The sequence below is a fragment of the Gavia stellata genome, chromosome 16 (assembly GCF_030936135.1).
Source record: "Gavia stellata isolate bGavSte3 chromosome 16, bGavSte3.hap2, whole genome shotgun sequence".
Lineage (NCBI taxonomy): Eukaryota > Metazoa > Chordata > Aves > Gaviiformes > Gaviidae > Gavia > Gavia stellata.
In genome coordinates, this window is record NC_082609.1 from 7,025,593 (window position 1) to 7,040,751 (window position 15,159).

The 15,159-nt window shown below is 55.0% G+C and overlaps 1 protein-coding gene across 1 annotated transcript; it reads right to left on the reverse strand.

Annotated features, from left to right (window-relative positions):
- Positions 1-2,895: 2,895 nt before the first annotated feature.
- RPS14 (ribosomal protein S14) lies at positions 2,896-6,482 on the reverse strand. The gene is made up of 5 exons (XM_059825432.1): positions 6,434-6,482; positions 4,871-5,021; positions 4,392-4,553; positions 3,816-3,892; positions 2,896-3,008 (listed from the first exon to the last, which is right to left on the reverse strand). The coding sequence occupies exons 2-5, from the start codon at positions 5,017-5,019 to the stop codon at positions 2,941-2,943; spliced, it is 456 nt and encodes a 151-aa protein (XP_059681415.1). The 5' UTR covers positions 5,020-5,021; positions 6,434-6,482; the 3' UTR covers positions 2,896-2,940.
- Between the last annotated feature and the right edge of the window lie 8,677 nt (positions 6,483-15,159).

Below are 15,159 nucleotides of genomic sequence, written 5' to 3' on the forward strand. Positions count from 1 at the left end.
TCCCTGCTGGGGAGACACAGGGTGGCAGCCACCTGTGTCCCCCACCCACAGAGCCAGGGAGCCATCATCCAGCTGCAGGTGGCTGCCAGGTGATGCGTTTCCTCACCAAATCACACAAGACAAGCCAGCTGGGTAGGGGCAGGAACAGACAAGAGCCATGAAACCCATCCATGCCACTCAGCCAGGAGAATCTTTCCCTCCAGACAGCCCTGGACACATGCTGGGCAGCCTGCTCTACACAGGGACCCGCCTGACTCTCTGGTTTCTCTTCCTCATTCACCATTTCTCCCTGGGGGGGTTTCATACCGATGCAGGAAGTTGTTTCAAAGATGTCAGATCTGCTAAGAAATCAAAGCAATTTTTGCCATTAATTGTGCAGCGAGCTCAGGGAACACACTGCCCATGGCACAGCATGGCGAGGGCAGCAAGCAGCACGGGCTGGGATTACAGCAGCTCAGCCTGGACAGCCCTGCACACCCAGCAGAGCTCCTGCTTCCAAAGATTAAGGGCTAATAAAGTAAATCCACCTTCCTGCACTGGGCAAAGCTCCTGCCACCTGTGCAAACCCCATAAAAACCTCCCTGGGGGAGGATACACCAAGCAGGGCAGTGGGTCTGGGTTCCTCCTGCCTTGAGTTAGACACAAAGGTCCCGGCTGGTGCTTCAGCAACCTCCCCTCCAGAGCCGAGAAAGGCCAATGCCACCTCAAGGCTCACCACCACTGGGTGCCAGCCAGGTCCATGCTGCCCAGATGTCGGCCTGACCCTGCTACGTCAGGGGAACCCACTAGGCAGATGAAAAGCCGCTTCCCTTCTTGTACCCTCAGAGCGGTGCTGAGCAGACACCTTCCCATTTCCACATCTGCCCTTAAAAACAGCAGGGCTAAACTTGCCTGCACCAGGGTGGCTGTGCTCTGCCTCACTGGGCAGCAGAAGCGAGATGGAACAGAGCAGAAAACATCACAAACTGTACCCAAAGAGATGAGCAGGGTCTGTTAAATTTGTACCACTGCAAAGGTCCTGCCTTGGATTTTATATTCCTGTAGAGCTTTCCCCAAACATACCCTGTGAAGTAGCTGCATTAATGTCACCTGGGTCAAAGTAACACCTACCAGAACAGCAGCAGATTTCACTGTATGTAAGAGCATATAAAAGAAATTATTGACTAGAGCTGTTAGTAACACACCACACCTTTGCCTCCCGCGCCCCTGCACTCCTCTGCCCTGTTCCCCTCTCAGTTCAGCTCCACATTGGCTGAGCCACTACTGGTTTCACGTTTTCAGCACCTTCTCCACACAGTTCAAAGAACACTTCAAGTACAGGAAAATAGCAATTTGAACTGCAAATAGTGCACTTTTAAGACAGTAAGGGAAGTCTATTCTAAAGTTTTCCATGGCCACATATAAAATTACAAATAAAACACTATGGCTGCGCCAAGGGATACGCTGGCTTAGGAACATTTGTCCAAGCAGAGATTTTTTCCACAGAAAGGGGAAGTCATGTATTAAGCAACAGTTTGCAGAAAACCCAGCAGTAGTTAGCTTGATCACAAGCCCAGCTTTCTTCTCCACAGCAGGGGCACCTCCAAGGGATCATGACTCACTTTGAAACCGCAAGCATCCAAGTAGTTTTCACTATGAAGACCGAGACGCACCACAGCTTCAGATCAGACAGCCTGGTCTCCTCCGCCGTGAAACTCATCCCCTTTTTACCATGCAAGAGCTAGGGCTCAACAACTGAAGACCAAGCTTAGCAGGAGCAACATGCCCTGGATCCAATCCAGGCTGAGTAACTTGACCAGAACAGAGACTGCTTTGAGAGCGGACCGCCTCCAACACCATCAGTCAAAGCATCCTTTCCCGTGAGGGGAGGGAGGCTCAGGAGGAGTGGGCAGGTGGGAGAGTCCACACGAAAGTGGTGAGGTCCTCAAGCCTCAGGATCTGGAGGCAGACCTTGTCCAAGAGCCCAGGACATCAGAACACTGCCTTCCAGCTTCATTTTATAGGTCACACATCATCATGTGGAAGACTTCGTATTTGCCATATAACTGTGCTAAGAATCCTAAGGTTTTTCAACCAATTCTGATAAATAACCATCACTAAACCTGACCACCAGTACTCCTGGACAAGCCAGATGAGCTCACTCGCTCACTGCCAAAAGTCCCACTGAACAGTACATGCCTGCAACTGAAGAGGCAAAGCATGACAAGTTGTAGCTGCCTCTACAACGAGCTCCTCCCGACCGCACACCGCACTGCTGGGGAGATCGCCGGACAGCACAACACAGACCCACGTCGAAACAGACACTGCACTGTACAAGGGCTGACATCACCATTGCACAGGACGAATTTTGACAATTTCCTCTCTCTCTCAAGCTGTAGAAGGCACAGCTATTTTAACCACCACCATGACACCACGAGCATGAAGAACCCACCTATCTTAAACTGTACTTCTCAAGTATTGTATGCCCATGGATCTTCCCTTGGTCTAAAATCCTGCTGCAGCTGAGGAAGTGACAGGCAATTTCAAAGCCTAGAGAGCTAGGAAGAGAATATTGGCAAAGGTGGAAATGGGCATTTATTCCAGGTAATGGCAGCACATTCATTCCATGGAGGGCAAACATCAGTGCAGGAAGCAGGGCCTGACTAAGAAGTGAGGAGTAATTTTTCTTCAATACCTCTGGAAGGATAAATATATAAACAGAGCAGCTGAGGGAGCTGTAATTCCAGTGCTTTTAAAAGCTTTTCCTGTGTATATTCAAAAGCACCTCTGGTGCAGCCATATTAACAACAACCCGAACCAGAAGCCCAGCTTCAGAGGATAAGCCATTTGTGGATGTAATTAAGCTGAAGCCACTCAACTGCTGAGCATACCTCAGTAAGAAAACACACAGTTGAGAAGAGGTTTAAAAGAGAGCTTTAATGACAAAAGGTGCAGCATTGTTTACAGACGACGTCCACGGCGACCACCCTTTCTGCGAGTGCTGTCAGAGGGGATGGGAGTGACATCCTCTGCAGGGACAAGAAAACCCAAAACACACTGTTACCTTCCAGAAGTACCCCAAGAAACCAACCGGGTACAGCCACCCAACCGCAGCAGTCACCCTGACATCCCACAGCTGCACCTCGGCAGGCAGCCACTGCAGGAGCCACACACAGGCAGAACAAACGCTCCATGGGAGTCAAGATATTTGAAAACTCACCAAGGGCTGGGTACCCAGGGCTTTTAATGCTTGGGAAGCAAAAATCCCCATCTCCCTTCCCACTTAAACCAACCAGCCACAGCGTTTCCAAAGAAACAGAGGATACATGGTGTAATTTGCAGCGCAGCCAACACCACTGCTTCTTGTGACTCCCCTACAAAGTTTGGGACTCTCCCTCAAACCACTGGAGGAAATCCATTATTACTGAGTCACAGCCTTAAACCAAGACCAACACAGTATTTCTAGGCAACTGAACAGGTCCAGCACAAATGCTGTTACATCAGAGGAGTGTCAGCACCCTGCTGTGCAGCTGGGGTTTATCGTGCAGACAGAAACTTGGTTTCCGAAGTCAGCTCACGCCACCTCCTGGTGAATTGTCAATTTAAGAATGTGTTTTAATTAAATCATAACTACAATGCCATCTGACAGAGGCCAAGAAGAACATCCCAAAGTTAAACCATCATACCAAGTGGCACATATGCCTACAAAGTGCCTTTTACTAAATAATCCCTCAAAACTGGGTTTTTTTGGTGTGGTGGTTTTTTTTAAAGTAGCAAGGCTCTGCACTGATATACCATGACATACGCATCTAGCTATGGCTTTCTCCATCACTCACCAATGCGGCCGATCTTCATTCCGGATCGGGCCAGAGCTCTCAGGGCTGACTGAGCACCAGGTCCAGGAGTCTTGGTCCTATAGGAGAGAGTCAGAACCCATAATCCCTCAAGTGATTCAGAAGTTGAACGCAGTTCACAAACAACTGACAACGTTAAAATCACAGCTTCCCCACTCCAAAACATCCAGATACCAGAACTCAGCCTCCTCCTGTCCCTAGACCCAAACCATTCACAATCAGCCACCAGACAGGCACTTCAGTGTCATTCCATGGTAACATGTCTCCAAGTTTGACAACACCTCTCCATCCACTAGCGGATAAATAAGAGCACACCCCAGCTCCAGGCAACTGAAGATGCCTGTTCAGAATGAGTTCCAGATGCTCAATGAGAGATGACATCAGCCAGTCACCGTACAAAGTGACAGAAACTCTTTGGGTCAAGTTTAAAGTAAAATTCCAGGGGTGCATCTACCTTCCCAACTGAGGCAGTGCAAAGAAGGGATGTGGTGCAATCTGGCACAGTTCTAAGACCATACACGTCCTCTGGGAATGCTGGGCCCAGCCCCTTCAACATACCTATTGCCACCAGTAGCACGCAGCTTGATGTGCAGGGCAGTGATACCCAGTTCCTTGCACCTCTGGGCAACATCCTGAGCTGCCAGCATAGCCGCATAGGGAGAAGACTCATCTCTGTCCGCCTTCACCTTCATGCCACCAGTCACACGGCAGATGGTTTCCCTATGAAAGGGAAAGAGGACATTCAGAAAAAAGCCCTTCCTCTTTCCTCCCCACAAACCAGCTTCTGCGTACAGACAGAACTAGGTATTTTGAATGTTACGGGATGAATAAGCTGTCATCCAGCACCTTGAGCACAATATTCACCACAGAGGAACACAGCAAGCCATCTGGCCTATATTCACATACGCACACCATCTTATCTTACAGCTCAGCAGAAGCTCAAGGACTTTGGTGGAACCTCTAGCCAAATCTAATTTCTGTTTTCAAAACGGAAGGAGCCAGGTACTGCGGAGAGGTGACTGGTGTTCAATACTCACTTGCCAGAGAGATCAGTCACGTGGACAAAAGTGTCATTGAAGGAAGCAAAGATATGGCAGACGCCGAACACGTTTTCTCCTTCAGCAACCTGAGGTCCCAAGCTGATGACCTGTTCTTCCTTCTTCTCCTTGCCCTTACGAGGCGCCATTTCTGAACAACAGCAAAAAAAGAAGTATGAGTGATGGTGCATTTCTCAGCGTTCTCTTACAGGATTTTGTGAAATTCCCTGCTACTGTAACCTTTTATCAAGCAAGATAAATAAGTTACCGTTGGCAAAATGCAGATAGTAATTTGGGGTACAAGTGGACTTCTTATAAAACCCAAGATTCCCAGCTCTGCTGTATGCTGGCAGACAGGTCACCACCCACAACTGTTTAGTGGGACCTCTCTGGCAGCAGGAGCTACCTAAGCTGTGCTTCATGGCAGCTGATGTCCCCAGGCACCACCGCAGCAGAGCGTGAAGGAGCCCCCTTCCTTGATAACCAGCAATGCTTCCCACTGCTTATTTATATGGCTTTATGGAAGAAAAAAACCCTAACGAAACAATTATTAAAGACACAGGTAGTGTCACGAAGCCTTGACTCTACAGACCTTTCAAATACTAGCTTGGATTCCTCCATGTTACTAGTCTCCTAACCACATCCTTGGCACTAGCCCAGGTAAGTCTTCTGCCTCTGGCCTCTACACCCAGCTATAGAAGGTGGCAGATGCAGCACTTGGCAGTGCTTGGTTAAGTGGCTGGGGATCCCGTGCATCTGCTCCTGAGCACAGGAAGACAGTTCCTTATTACCCTCTCCTGCCAAGTACCAGCTACAACCGGCACCTTGCACAAGACAAAAGTCTAACAACTTCATTAAGCAAATCAGCCCAAGCATCACCTACTTTCACCCAGAGGCCTTAGCCCAATGGTCCCCTCTTCACAGAGGGCAGCACTGAGCACCGACTGCTAAATCAAGGCCTACACGGCCACTCTGACAAAGCCGCATCCCCTTCCTGACACAGTCAGCCAAAGGCTCCATAGCAGCTACCGTCCCCCGCCAGTTCTGAAGCTTATGGTTCCGTAAAGCCCAGCGAAACCGACACGACAGACAGAGCAAACGCCGAGCCTCGGGCGCTGTAACGCGGTATTAATCTCAAAACAACGAACCTGCTGCTCTTCGACGCTCGCCTGAAACCGCACAGGACACAGCCCCGGCCGCTCAGGGTGCAGCGGGCGGGAAGAGGCTCGCACCGCTGGGCTCAGGGTCGGGCCAGCCCGCACTCTCGGCCGTGCACAGAGCCGCGGCCTTGCCCCGCAGCTCGGCCTCCCCGCTCCTTCACCCCGCCAGGCCCAGCCGCTCTACACCCCCAGCCGGGAACGCCGGCCCTCCCCCAGGCGCCCAGCTACGCCAGCCCCCGGCTCGTCCGCGGCCTAGCGCCCCGCTCCGCCGGGCGCGCCTCCCCCACGCCGGGCGCGCTGCCCCGTGGAGCCCCGGGCCCGAGGAGGCGGGCAACGGACGGGGATGCCACGGCAAGACGCGGGCGGGCAGATGGCAACGGATACGCCGCAACCCCACACTCACCCGCACGTCTCCTCCGGCAGCCGCCGCTGGAAAGGAAGCGGCAGGGGTCAGGGGGCGGAGGTCACCACCGCTCACCCGGAAGTGATGACGGGAGGCGACTGAGTGCAGCGGGGGAAGCGTCGTTTCCCCGATCGCAGGCGCAGGACTCTGCCTCGCTCCCGGTCCCGCTTCCGCCGCGCCGGCCGCTGCCGTGAAACCGTGAACGGCGAGCCCGAGGGCAAGCCGGGCCGACCGCCCCAAGATGGCGCGGCCGCCTCCTTCCCCCTCCCGCCCCCCCCCAGTCCCTTCCCAAGATGGCGGCGCCCTCCTGCCCCGGGTCTTTCCCCAAGATGGAGGCGTCCTCCTGCCGCGGGTCCCTCCCCAAGATGGCAGCGGGCACGGGGGTGCTGTTGGGCATCTGTGCTCCTGGCAGAGCCGTGCCAGGAGAGCTTTGGAAACGCAGGCCTGAGTCGGTTTGAAAAAGAACTGGAGGAGAATCTGTGTAATGCCAGGACGCAGCCAGCTTCCTCCCAACCACACAGCCACGGCTGGCGCTGCCCGGGCTTGGCTAGAGCCGGGCCGGGGCACAGGCTGTTCCCCCTTGCTCTGCTTGTCGAGCGGCTGAGCACGGCGAGGTGTCGTGGGGGTCCAGACAGCTGGATGTCCCTGCCCCGAGCTCAGCCAGGAGCCCTGACTGCGAGGAGGTGTTTAGGAATTTACCCATATGGGGATGTACATAGAGGTGTTACTATGTGGAAGTCTGGAATATTTTTCTTAAGGAGCTAATAGGAGAGATTTTAATGCACATAATTCTCTCTTGGGAGGTCGGGTGGCTGATGTGAGTGGCGTAGACTTTGCAGCTGTGAGCAATGATGCAGCGACTACCTTCCGGAGCAATTACGGGGGAGATTTATTCCTCTACAGCAAACAGAATGTAAATCTGCAAAGTTTTACATTAAGGTGGTCCAGCAAGCGAATAGTTTCTGGTTCCAAGTGATTTAAAAAGGGCTCAGGAGAGTAAAGATGGGACACATCAAAGACCTTTGAAAAAAATGCAGATTGAACCTGATTTTATAGCGCTTCCTGGGCCTGATCCTGCCCTGCTTCCAAATGCCTCCCCCGCGGCGCTGGGCTGCTTCCAAGTGCTTAGCCCTCCGGGAAGCAGTGAGATCAGACCCACGTGGGACTGGGTTGTGGGTGGCAGAGCAGGAGCCCACCCGTGGGTGCCTAGGTGGAGAAGGCTGATGGGTGTTCAGATCCCCACCCAGGAGCTGCATTCAGAGCTGATCTGACCGGAGGAGAAGCAGATGGCTGCAGATGTAGGTGGGAGGCTTCTTATAATTGCCCTGCTAGCAGGGTTACACAGTTGGAAGGTCTGAAAACACATTGTCAGGGAGGGTCCAGCACCTCTGCTCGACTGACAGCGTTTGCTGCTGGCCCGTGGGAAACTTCTGACCCCCCTCTCACACCCATCAGCTCCACAGCTCTGGGGTGCTGTGTGTTTTTAGGGGAGTGTCCACGTCCCCGGCAAGGCTGATGACTTTCAGGGTGCCTTTTCGCTGGCCAAGCATCCCAGGTCCCTCCAGGATGCAAACCTCTCAGCTGCCACCAGGGAGACGAGGTCTGGTCTGTAAGTGCTCACGAGTGCCACCGTAAACACCCACCTTGGCCCCGTGGGCCACCCTCGCCTACTCCTCTGTTCGTTAGCAGTTTGCTGCTGCGTCAGGGATCTTCCTGTTTAAATATTGAAGGAGAGGCTTTTAAAATATACATTAGCGGGACTGCTGTAATTCCAGCCAGGGGCTCTAGTGACACCAGCCATGGCCTGATTTGAAGGAAGAGGCTAGCAGCAGGCGAGTGCTGCAGAGGTCAGCCTGTGTCAGGCCACGTGTGCTGTGGTGGTTGTGGGTGACCCATCTGAGAAAGAGTCGTGGGGATGGCGAAGGGTGCACGGGCAGCCTGAGCCAGGCAGGGTGCGTTTCTCCCCAAGGAGCCACGTGTGCAGGGCAGGCTGTGATGACCCTCCATGAGGCTTGCACCAGATCTGTTCCCCTGGAACAGATGCAAGCCAGAGGCAAGGAAATGGGCAAGCCTCCACTTACGGGGTAACAGGCTGAAATAACCAGATGAGCTTCTAAAAAAAACCAACCCAGCAGTTCAAACTCAACGCTGTCCTCAGCCCCAGAGCAGCTGGGAGGCAGGCTGCTCCCAGTCCCTCCAGGCTCTGTGCTGGATGAGGCTTTCTCCACTCCCCAGGATGAATTCTTTCCTTTCGCTTTGCCTTGCACTGGTCCTGGAGTGTCTGCAAGGGAACTGCCTGCCTTGCAAAATGCTCCTGGGGCGCGAATCCCAGCCGCAACCTGTCCTAACTGCCGAGGACAGCGCTGAGGACCTTCCCAGGCTGGGATGTGCGAGAAGGGAGGCACCCGGCAGGGGCTGCGAGGATTGCGTCCTCTAGCCTGGCCAGGAAGGATGCTCAGGCCACAGGGGGGTCAGTGCCAGAGACGATGTGTATTCTCTTTGAGAAATCCCCCAGATTTAGTTCCTTAACGGGTAATTAACATTCCAGCTGCTCCTTGGTTAATAGCCTCTCCAGCCCATGGGAAACCCACAGACACAGTGACGCTGCAGGCGGATTTCATAACTCAGCCAGTGACTAAACAAAAAGGGAGCCCGAGAGCCAAGGCAAATGGAAATGCTGCTCTTGAGCTTTCCTCCTGCCCAGGCTTTGGCCCTGGTGTAAACCAGTCCTGCCTGAGAGGGGTCAGTGGGAAGCGACTGGCCTGACCTGCGAAAGCCCCAGCTCCAGGCTTCCTGCAAGCAGGAATTTTTGGCGCTTGGATGTCACTCTTTCTGTGGCTGCATCTTGTTCCCATCAGCCGCCAGTCCGGTGACCTTGAAACAGAGACTGGAGCTGGAAGAGGCCAGAACTCTCACCAGAGGCTGAACCCTTGTTGTCTGCCTGGTACGGAGCAGGGTCTGCGGTTGGGCTTCTCAAGGGGCTGGTGGACGGCAGCTCCCAGCCTTTCAAAATGGCATCTTTCCTTTAATAACACTGGCAAAGAGAAATTCAGGACCCCAAATGCAGCCATTCACAGGTAAAAAAAAAAAAAGGAAAAAAAAGCAAGCTTTTCCATTCGCTTTTAAGGCTGATTTTAGTTTCAGAAAGGCAGTTTGTGCATGCACACATGTAAAATAATGTGTCAGAAACAGGCGTGAGAAGATTAAAAAAGAAATCTCCAATGCTGAAGTTAAAGCACTTAAGGAATTGGCAGAGACTTCAAGAGGCGGTTTCTGGTCCTAATGAAGTCGGTGGAAGTGCTGCCATGGACTTCAAGGGGACCATAATTTGGCTGTAACTCAGTAGGGAGCTGATGGTGTTGATTAATAAATTAGAGACAATGCGGAGGAAAGCCGCTGAACTTCTTTCCGACAGATGTGCTGAAGAAGAGTCTCTAAGTTAAAGCGTGCAGGAAAGGAACTGGTTTCCTTTGTGTTTGCAAACAGAAGATGGGGGGAAAAAAAGCTACCTGATACTCCTGTAAAATGGTAGAGCCGGTATTAATAAATACCAATGCTTTTCTGAGCAGCCTTCTGTTTCTAGTGAGTAGGTCGTTCTTTTAAAAAAAAAAAAGTATTAGCAAATGCCAGACCAAGCATTCAACAAATTCCTTTTTCTCAGAAGTAATTATTCAGTGGAAAACTTTACCGCTGGAGATTGCGGATTCTGCAGATTGTCCTCGGACTTTTGTTCGTGCCTTTGATTACTCATTGCTGGCTTTTTGCTCAATGATTTGTGCATGAATCTCCTCTGCTAAAACTCTGACGGAGGTTAGCATGGCCTCAGAAAGCTGTTCCCAGTGGAGATACATTTTCAGGCTGAGTTTGCAAATCATTTAAGGCTGAAAAAAAAAATCCCTTTAATACCCTTTACAGCAGTTTGTAGTTGAAAAACTTCCTGTTTGTCCCTTTTTGTTTTCTGAGCTTTCAAGTAACTTCGGCACAGGCAAGATATTCAGAGATCTTCAGAGAAAAGCCTTGTAAGGGAAGTGAAATGTTTAAGGATAAGAAGTCTTTTACTTCAATGAATGCTTCAGAGCGTGTTAGAAAATTTGCAGCCATAATTGTCTGCAATTCTTTGTGTCTCCTTCCCTGCGATTTCCTTTCTTCTTTTCTTTTTGTTTGTTTATCTGCCTGTTTCATTTGATTGAAATTGCTTCCTCGCCTCCCGTTAAGTCAGAAGCTCTCCCAGAGCATGCTGCCGAAGCCAAGCCCAACAGACTGTCTGCCACATCTCGTCCCCATGGGCTGGACACGAAACTTGTCCCCATGGGCTGGACATGAAACCTGGCAGGGTCTTCTTCACGCACGGCATCCCTTCTCACGCAGGCGGTGAGACGGACCGGGGCGTCTCTTGCCGCTGATTGATGTGGGCTCCCTTCCCCGGGACTGGAGCGTGTCTCTGCATGCCGGCAGAGCCCCTGGCAGCCTCCGCGGGGAGGGCAAGGGCAGGAGGGGAGCGGCTGAGCTGTGTCAGGCTCGTTTTTCCCCTCTCCGAGGAATGAAGAGAATTTTGTGTGTGTGTGCGCTTGCAGGTCCAGGGGCAGCCAGCCCGTGACTCAGATGTACCTTGAGCTTGGAGTCAGGGCGGAAAAGCTGAAATGATGTGATGAGCCGGCGCTCCAAAATCGCACCTGGGTTCTGTGGCTGGGGAGGAGAATGGGGACGACCTCAGGCTTACCTGGCTTCAAAAATCTGACACGAAGCTTGCACACATACTGGGAGAAAGATAAAAGGACTCTTTGTAGGAGACATCAGCCTGACACCCCATTGCACCAAAGGCGCTGCCTGGGCCTTACCCATTGGGGTACCCCGTCATGCTCGCCCCAGGGAACAGCGGTGGGAGCAGGGATGGGAACGTTGCTGGGCGGATCATCAGCCGTGCCCCAGGCCCGGGGCACTGAGGGACCCCTCCATCGGGAGATTATCGCCCGGCTCACGGTCATGCCCCGTGCCCTGACGCGACAGGGACAGGAGGTGGCTCCCATGGCAGGGCTGAGGAGCCGGGAGCTGGGCTAGGCAGGGGATAAACGGAGCGGTGGAGGGGCAGCCCCGGGGGTCCACCCCCGCCGGGGGCGGGGATGCCGCTGCCCTCCGACGCCCACCCCAGCGCCGCCACGCCGCGCTCCTCGGGCCCCGCCGCCGGCCGGGCAGGGAGCCCAGCGCCCCCGGGGCGGCGCTCCTGAGCCGAGGCCTGGCGGGGGGCGGCGGGGGGCCGGGCCGGGCCGGGCGGCGGGGCGGTGCCTGGCCGGGGCGGCGGGCGGGACGCGCCGAGCGGGGCCGGGCCCAGCGGAGCCGAGCGGAGCGGAGCGGAGCGGGCGGCGGTGGCGGCCTGGCGGAGCGGCGCGGGCCCGGCCGGGCAGGCAGGTACGGGCCGACCGGGGCGGGAGGCGGCGGCGCAGACAAAGGGCGGCCCCGCCGGGCGGCAGCGCGGGCCGGGACCCGCCGGACCTTGCGCTGGCGCCGCCGGGCCGGGCCGGGCCGGGCCGGGCTGGGTGGGGGGAGCCGGGCCCCGCCGCCCTTCTCGCCCCCGGGCACGCCGGCTCCCCCCCGCCCCGCCCCTCCCCTTCCCCTCGGCAGGTCGCCCGGTGCCCCTCGGGAGGAGCCGGCCGGGGCCGGGGGTCCGGCGGGGCCTGCCCGGGGCCGAGCGGGGGTCCGGCGCGGAGCCCATCTCGCCCCGAGCAGCCCCGCGGGCCCTCGGCTCCATCGAGCCTGGCGTGCCCCCGTGGCTTCCCACCCACCCCTCCTCCGGTGAGCTGCACGGGGGGCTCTGGAGCAGAAGGCGAAGCCGTGCGGGGTGGCCCCGCCGCTGCCCGGGCATCCCACCCGGGCGTCGGGCACCGCCGGGCAGCGGGCAGGGCTGCTGGCAGCCGCCGGAGAGTCGGGGCCGAGCTGCAGCACGGGTGCCCAGGGCGTGGGGTGCAAGGCCTAAAGCGTCTCTGCTCTGGAGGGGCGTAAGTGGCGTTAGTTAAAAATAATAAAGGATTGAAGCAGATCAGGACGGTGCGGCCAAGAGCCGGTTTGATGGTGCATGCCATTTGCACGGCACGGCTTGTCCAGCCTGGCCGGAGTCCCTGTAACGCACCTTATCGCTCCCTCTGGAAGAGGTCCTAGCATTCACCCAGCCACCAGTGAACTCCTAGGCCTTTCATGCATAGCGGTACGTATTTTTTCCCCCAAGTCTTTTGGTTTTTGCCTTCACCACTGCACAGGCGGGCTGTCCCCCGCTGATGGTGGCAGCCCGTGGTGCCCAGTGGTGCAGAAGCTGTGCCAGCTTAGCCACCTTTCGGCATCACCTGGAAGGCTCTGCTTCTCTTGGAGGCCGGTGCTCCCTCCCAGCGCTGCTATTGCATCCCAACTCCCGGGCTCTCCCTTCCCACAGTCCCGGTGGGCTGCCACCACAGCACACCGTGGGGCTGGTCTTCTTCCCACTACCGGTGCTCGCAGGGTTAGGAAGCCAGCACCTTGCAATGCCGCTTTGTCACCGACAGCCTTGAAACAGCAGCTCTTCCTGCAGCAAAGCAGCATCTTTGTTACTTGAATCTCGAGAGTGTTTTTTACCGGGGCTGGGCTGGCACAGACGGGGAGGTGAGCGGCCCCGTGCCGGCTCCTCTCGGCTGCGCACGGGGACCACGGCCGAGGAAGTCGTCCTTTTCCAAATAAAACAACCAGGATGAATTCAATAGGAAATAAGTTCCTTGCTTCTGAGTGAACTTGCTGTGGGTGGAGAAGAAGGAAATTAAACAATAGAAAAAACGTGCGGGGCTTTATATGGCAGGAAAAAAAAAAAAACCAACCTCACTGGCCTCTGGTGGGATGGCCGAGCATCTTCCCTTCACCCATATCAGTGCTCCTTTTCGGCAAGGATGGCAAAGGTGATGGCGATCCTCATGTTTCCCAACACCCTTCCGTGCCTGGGGCATCCGTGCATGGGTGTGGGGAAGCCAGAACCTCCTCTGCTACCGTCCTGCTGGTCCCTAAGCCACCCCGCAGGGTCACCTTGCTTGGCCCTGGTGCGTGCCGTGCCACCTTGCCTGCTGCAGCCCCCAAATTCCTCCCTTCCTGCCTGGAGCCACCAGCACAGGGCACGGATGCTGATGGCAAAGCTCACGCACATGAAGCCTTTCCCGCTTCCTGTGCCTTTGGGAAGCTGATGAGTCTGGTCTGGTTGTGTTTGGGTGAGGATGGAAAACCCATCCCAGCCAAACAGACTTTTTACTACAGGTTGTTTTGGGTTTTTTCCCTCTTTTCTTCCTGTGTGGCACTGTCAGTACTCTAGAACAGGACGTATTTAATACACTGTTGGTGGTAATTTAAACAGAAGAAAAAAGATGCCTCACAAGTCAAAAAGTAGGCTGGAACAAAGAGAGAACGATTAATATTTTTTTCAGTAGCTTGTCATGGTGAAGTATTGCACAGCTGAGCGTGTCCCTGCTGCAGAGTGTCACTGGCACCGCCTGCCCCTCTCTGCCTGTAGGCTCTGGCTTTTATAACCAGGTTTGATTTTGGGGACATCCCTGGGTGCCTGAGCTGGGGACAGAGGGCCGTGGTCCCACTGAGCATCCCATCTCGGGCGCTTCTGGCCAGGCACTGGAGATGGAGCTGCTCTCTTGGCTGTTCGTGCTCTGGGGCAGGGTCATGGAGGGCTTTGCTTAAAAGGGTTTTTGTGGAATTTTACCTCCTAGATGTACCTTATTGAGTTGTCTTTTTATTTTTGGCTGTTGAGGTAGAGCCTGCTAGAATGAGGTTAGGATTCAAGGCAGAGAGAGAAGGAAAATATTAAGCTCCTATATCTTGCAATTGCTTCATGGCCACGGAGGTCTGGGGTTCCCAATCCATCTTGCTCATGTTTCCAGCCCTGCTCTTGAAGGCACTTTAGGACTTCAGGAATGCCCTTGGCTTCCTTGTGTGTTTTTGGCTGAGGTGGTGGCATTTCTTTGTGCATTTTTACTATGTGCCATCGTCACGTGTGTGCCGGTGGCTTTGGAGCCTGAGACGGGGGAAGGAGGACCCGGGTGGAGGGAAAGCGTGATGCTGCTTTCTTGGAGACCACCTCACAAACCTCGGGGGCTGTGATGACTCAGTCCCCAAGTGCCTACGGGAGATGGTGCCTCCTGCACCCCCCCTCTGCGCCCGTCCCCAGGTGCGGAGGAGCAGGGCAGCCCTCGTGCCGGGACCCCTGGAAGGGCTCAGTGAGTCACGCAGAGCGGACGCGGGGAGAGGGCGGCCTGTAGCTTATGATTCATGTTGTTTTCCTGCAAAAGGCACCGGCTGTGATGGCAGAGCTTGCAGAAGACAAATCAATATCGAGCCGTAAATCCCACACGTGACTGCCGGCCAGGCGGTGAGGGCGCTGGCTTGGGAGCGCCTTGGTTGCCGTGTCCTCCCCAAAAGCAGCAGGACCTTGCTGCAGCCCTTTGCCCGGGGAAGGGGCTGAGATCCTCAGTGCTACCTTCAGGTGGTCTGAGCCTTCCTGGAGGGGTTTAGGAAGGTCAAGAGATTCCTGAATGTGGGGTATCCCGGGAGGAGCTCCCCTGGTATTTGAGGGGGGCATGGCTGGAGTTCAGTCCTGCTGCTGGTCTGGTCCAAAGCCTTGGACATGCAGGTTGTCTTGGAGAGACTGAGACTCTCTCCCAGGGGCTCTGCCCTGTTGTTGACAGGGAACCCAAAATGTCCTGCAGATCTCA

Excerpts from the sequence above, each read along its gene's own strand:
- RPS14 (XM_059825432.1), bottom strand. The coding sequence starts at position 5,019 with ATGGCGCCTCGTAAGGGCAAGGAGAAGAAGGAAGAACAGGTCATCAGC. Across the intron at positions 4,554-4,870 it reads GTGACTGATCTCTCTGGCAA|GGAAACCATCTGCCGTGTGA; the intron begins GTGAGTATTGAA and ends TCCCTTTCATAG. Across the intron at positions 3,893-4,391 it reads CGTGCTACTGGTGGCAATAG|GACCAAGACTCCTGGACCTG; the intron begins GTATGTTGAAGG and ends TCTCTCCTATAG.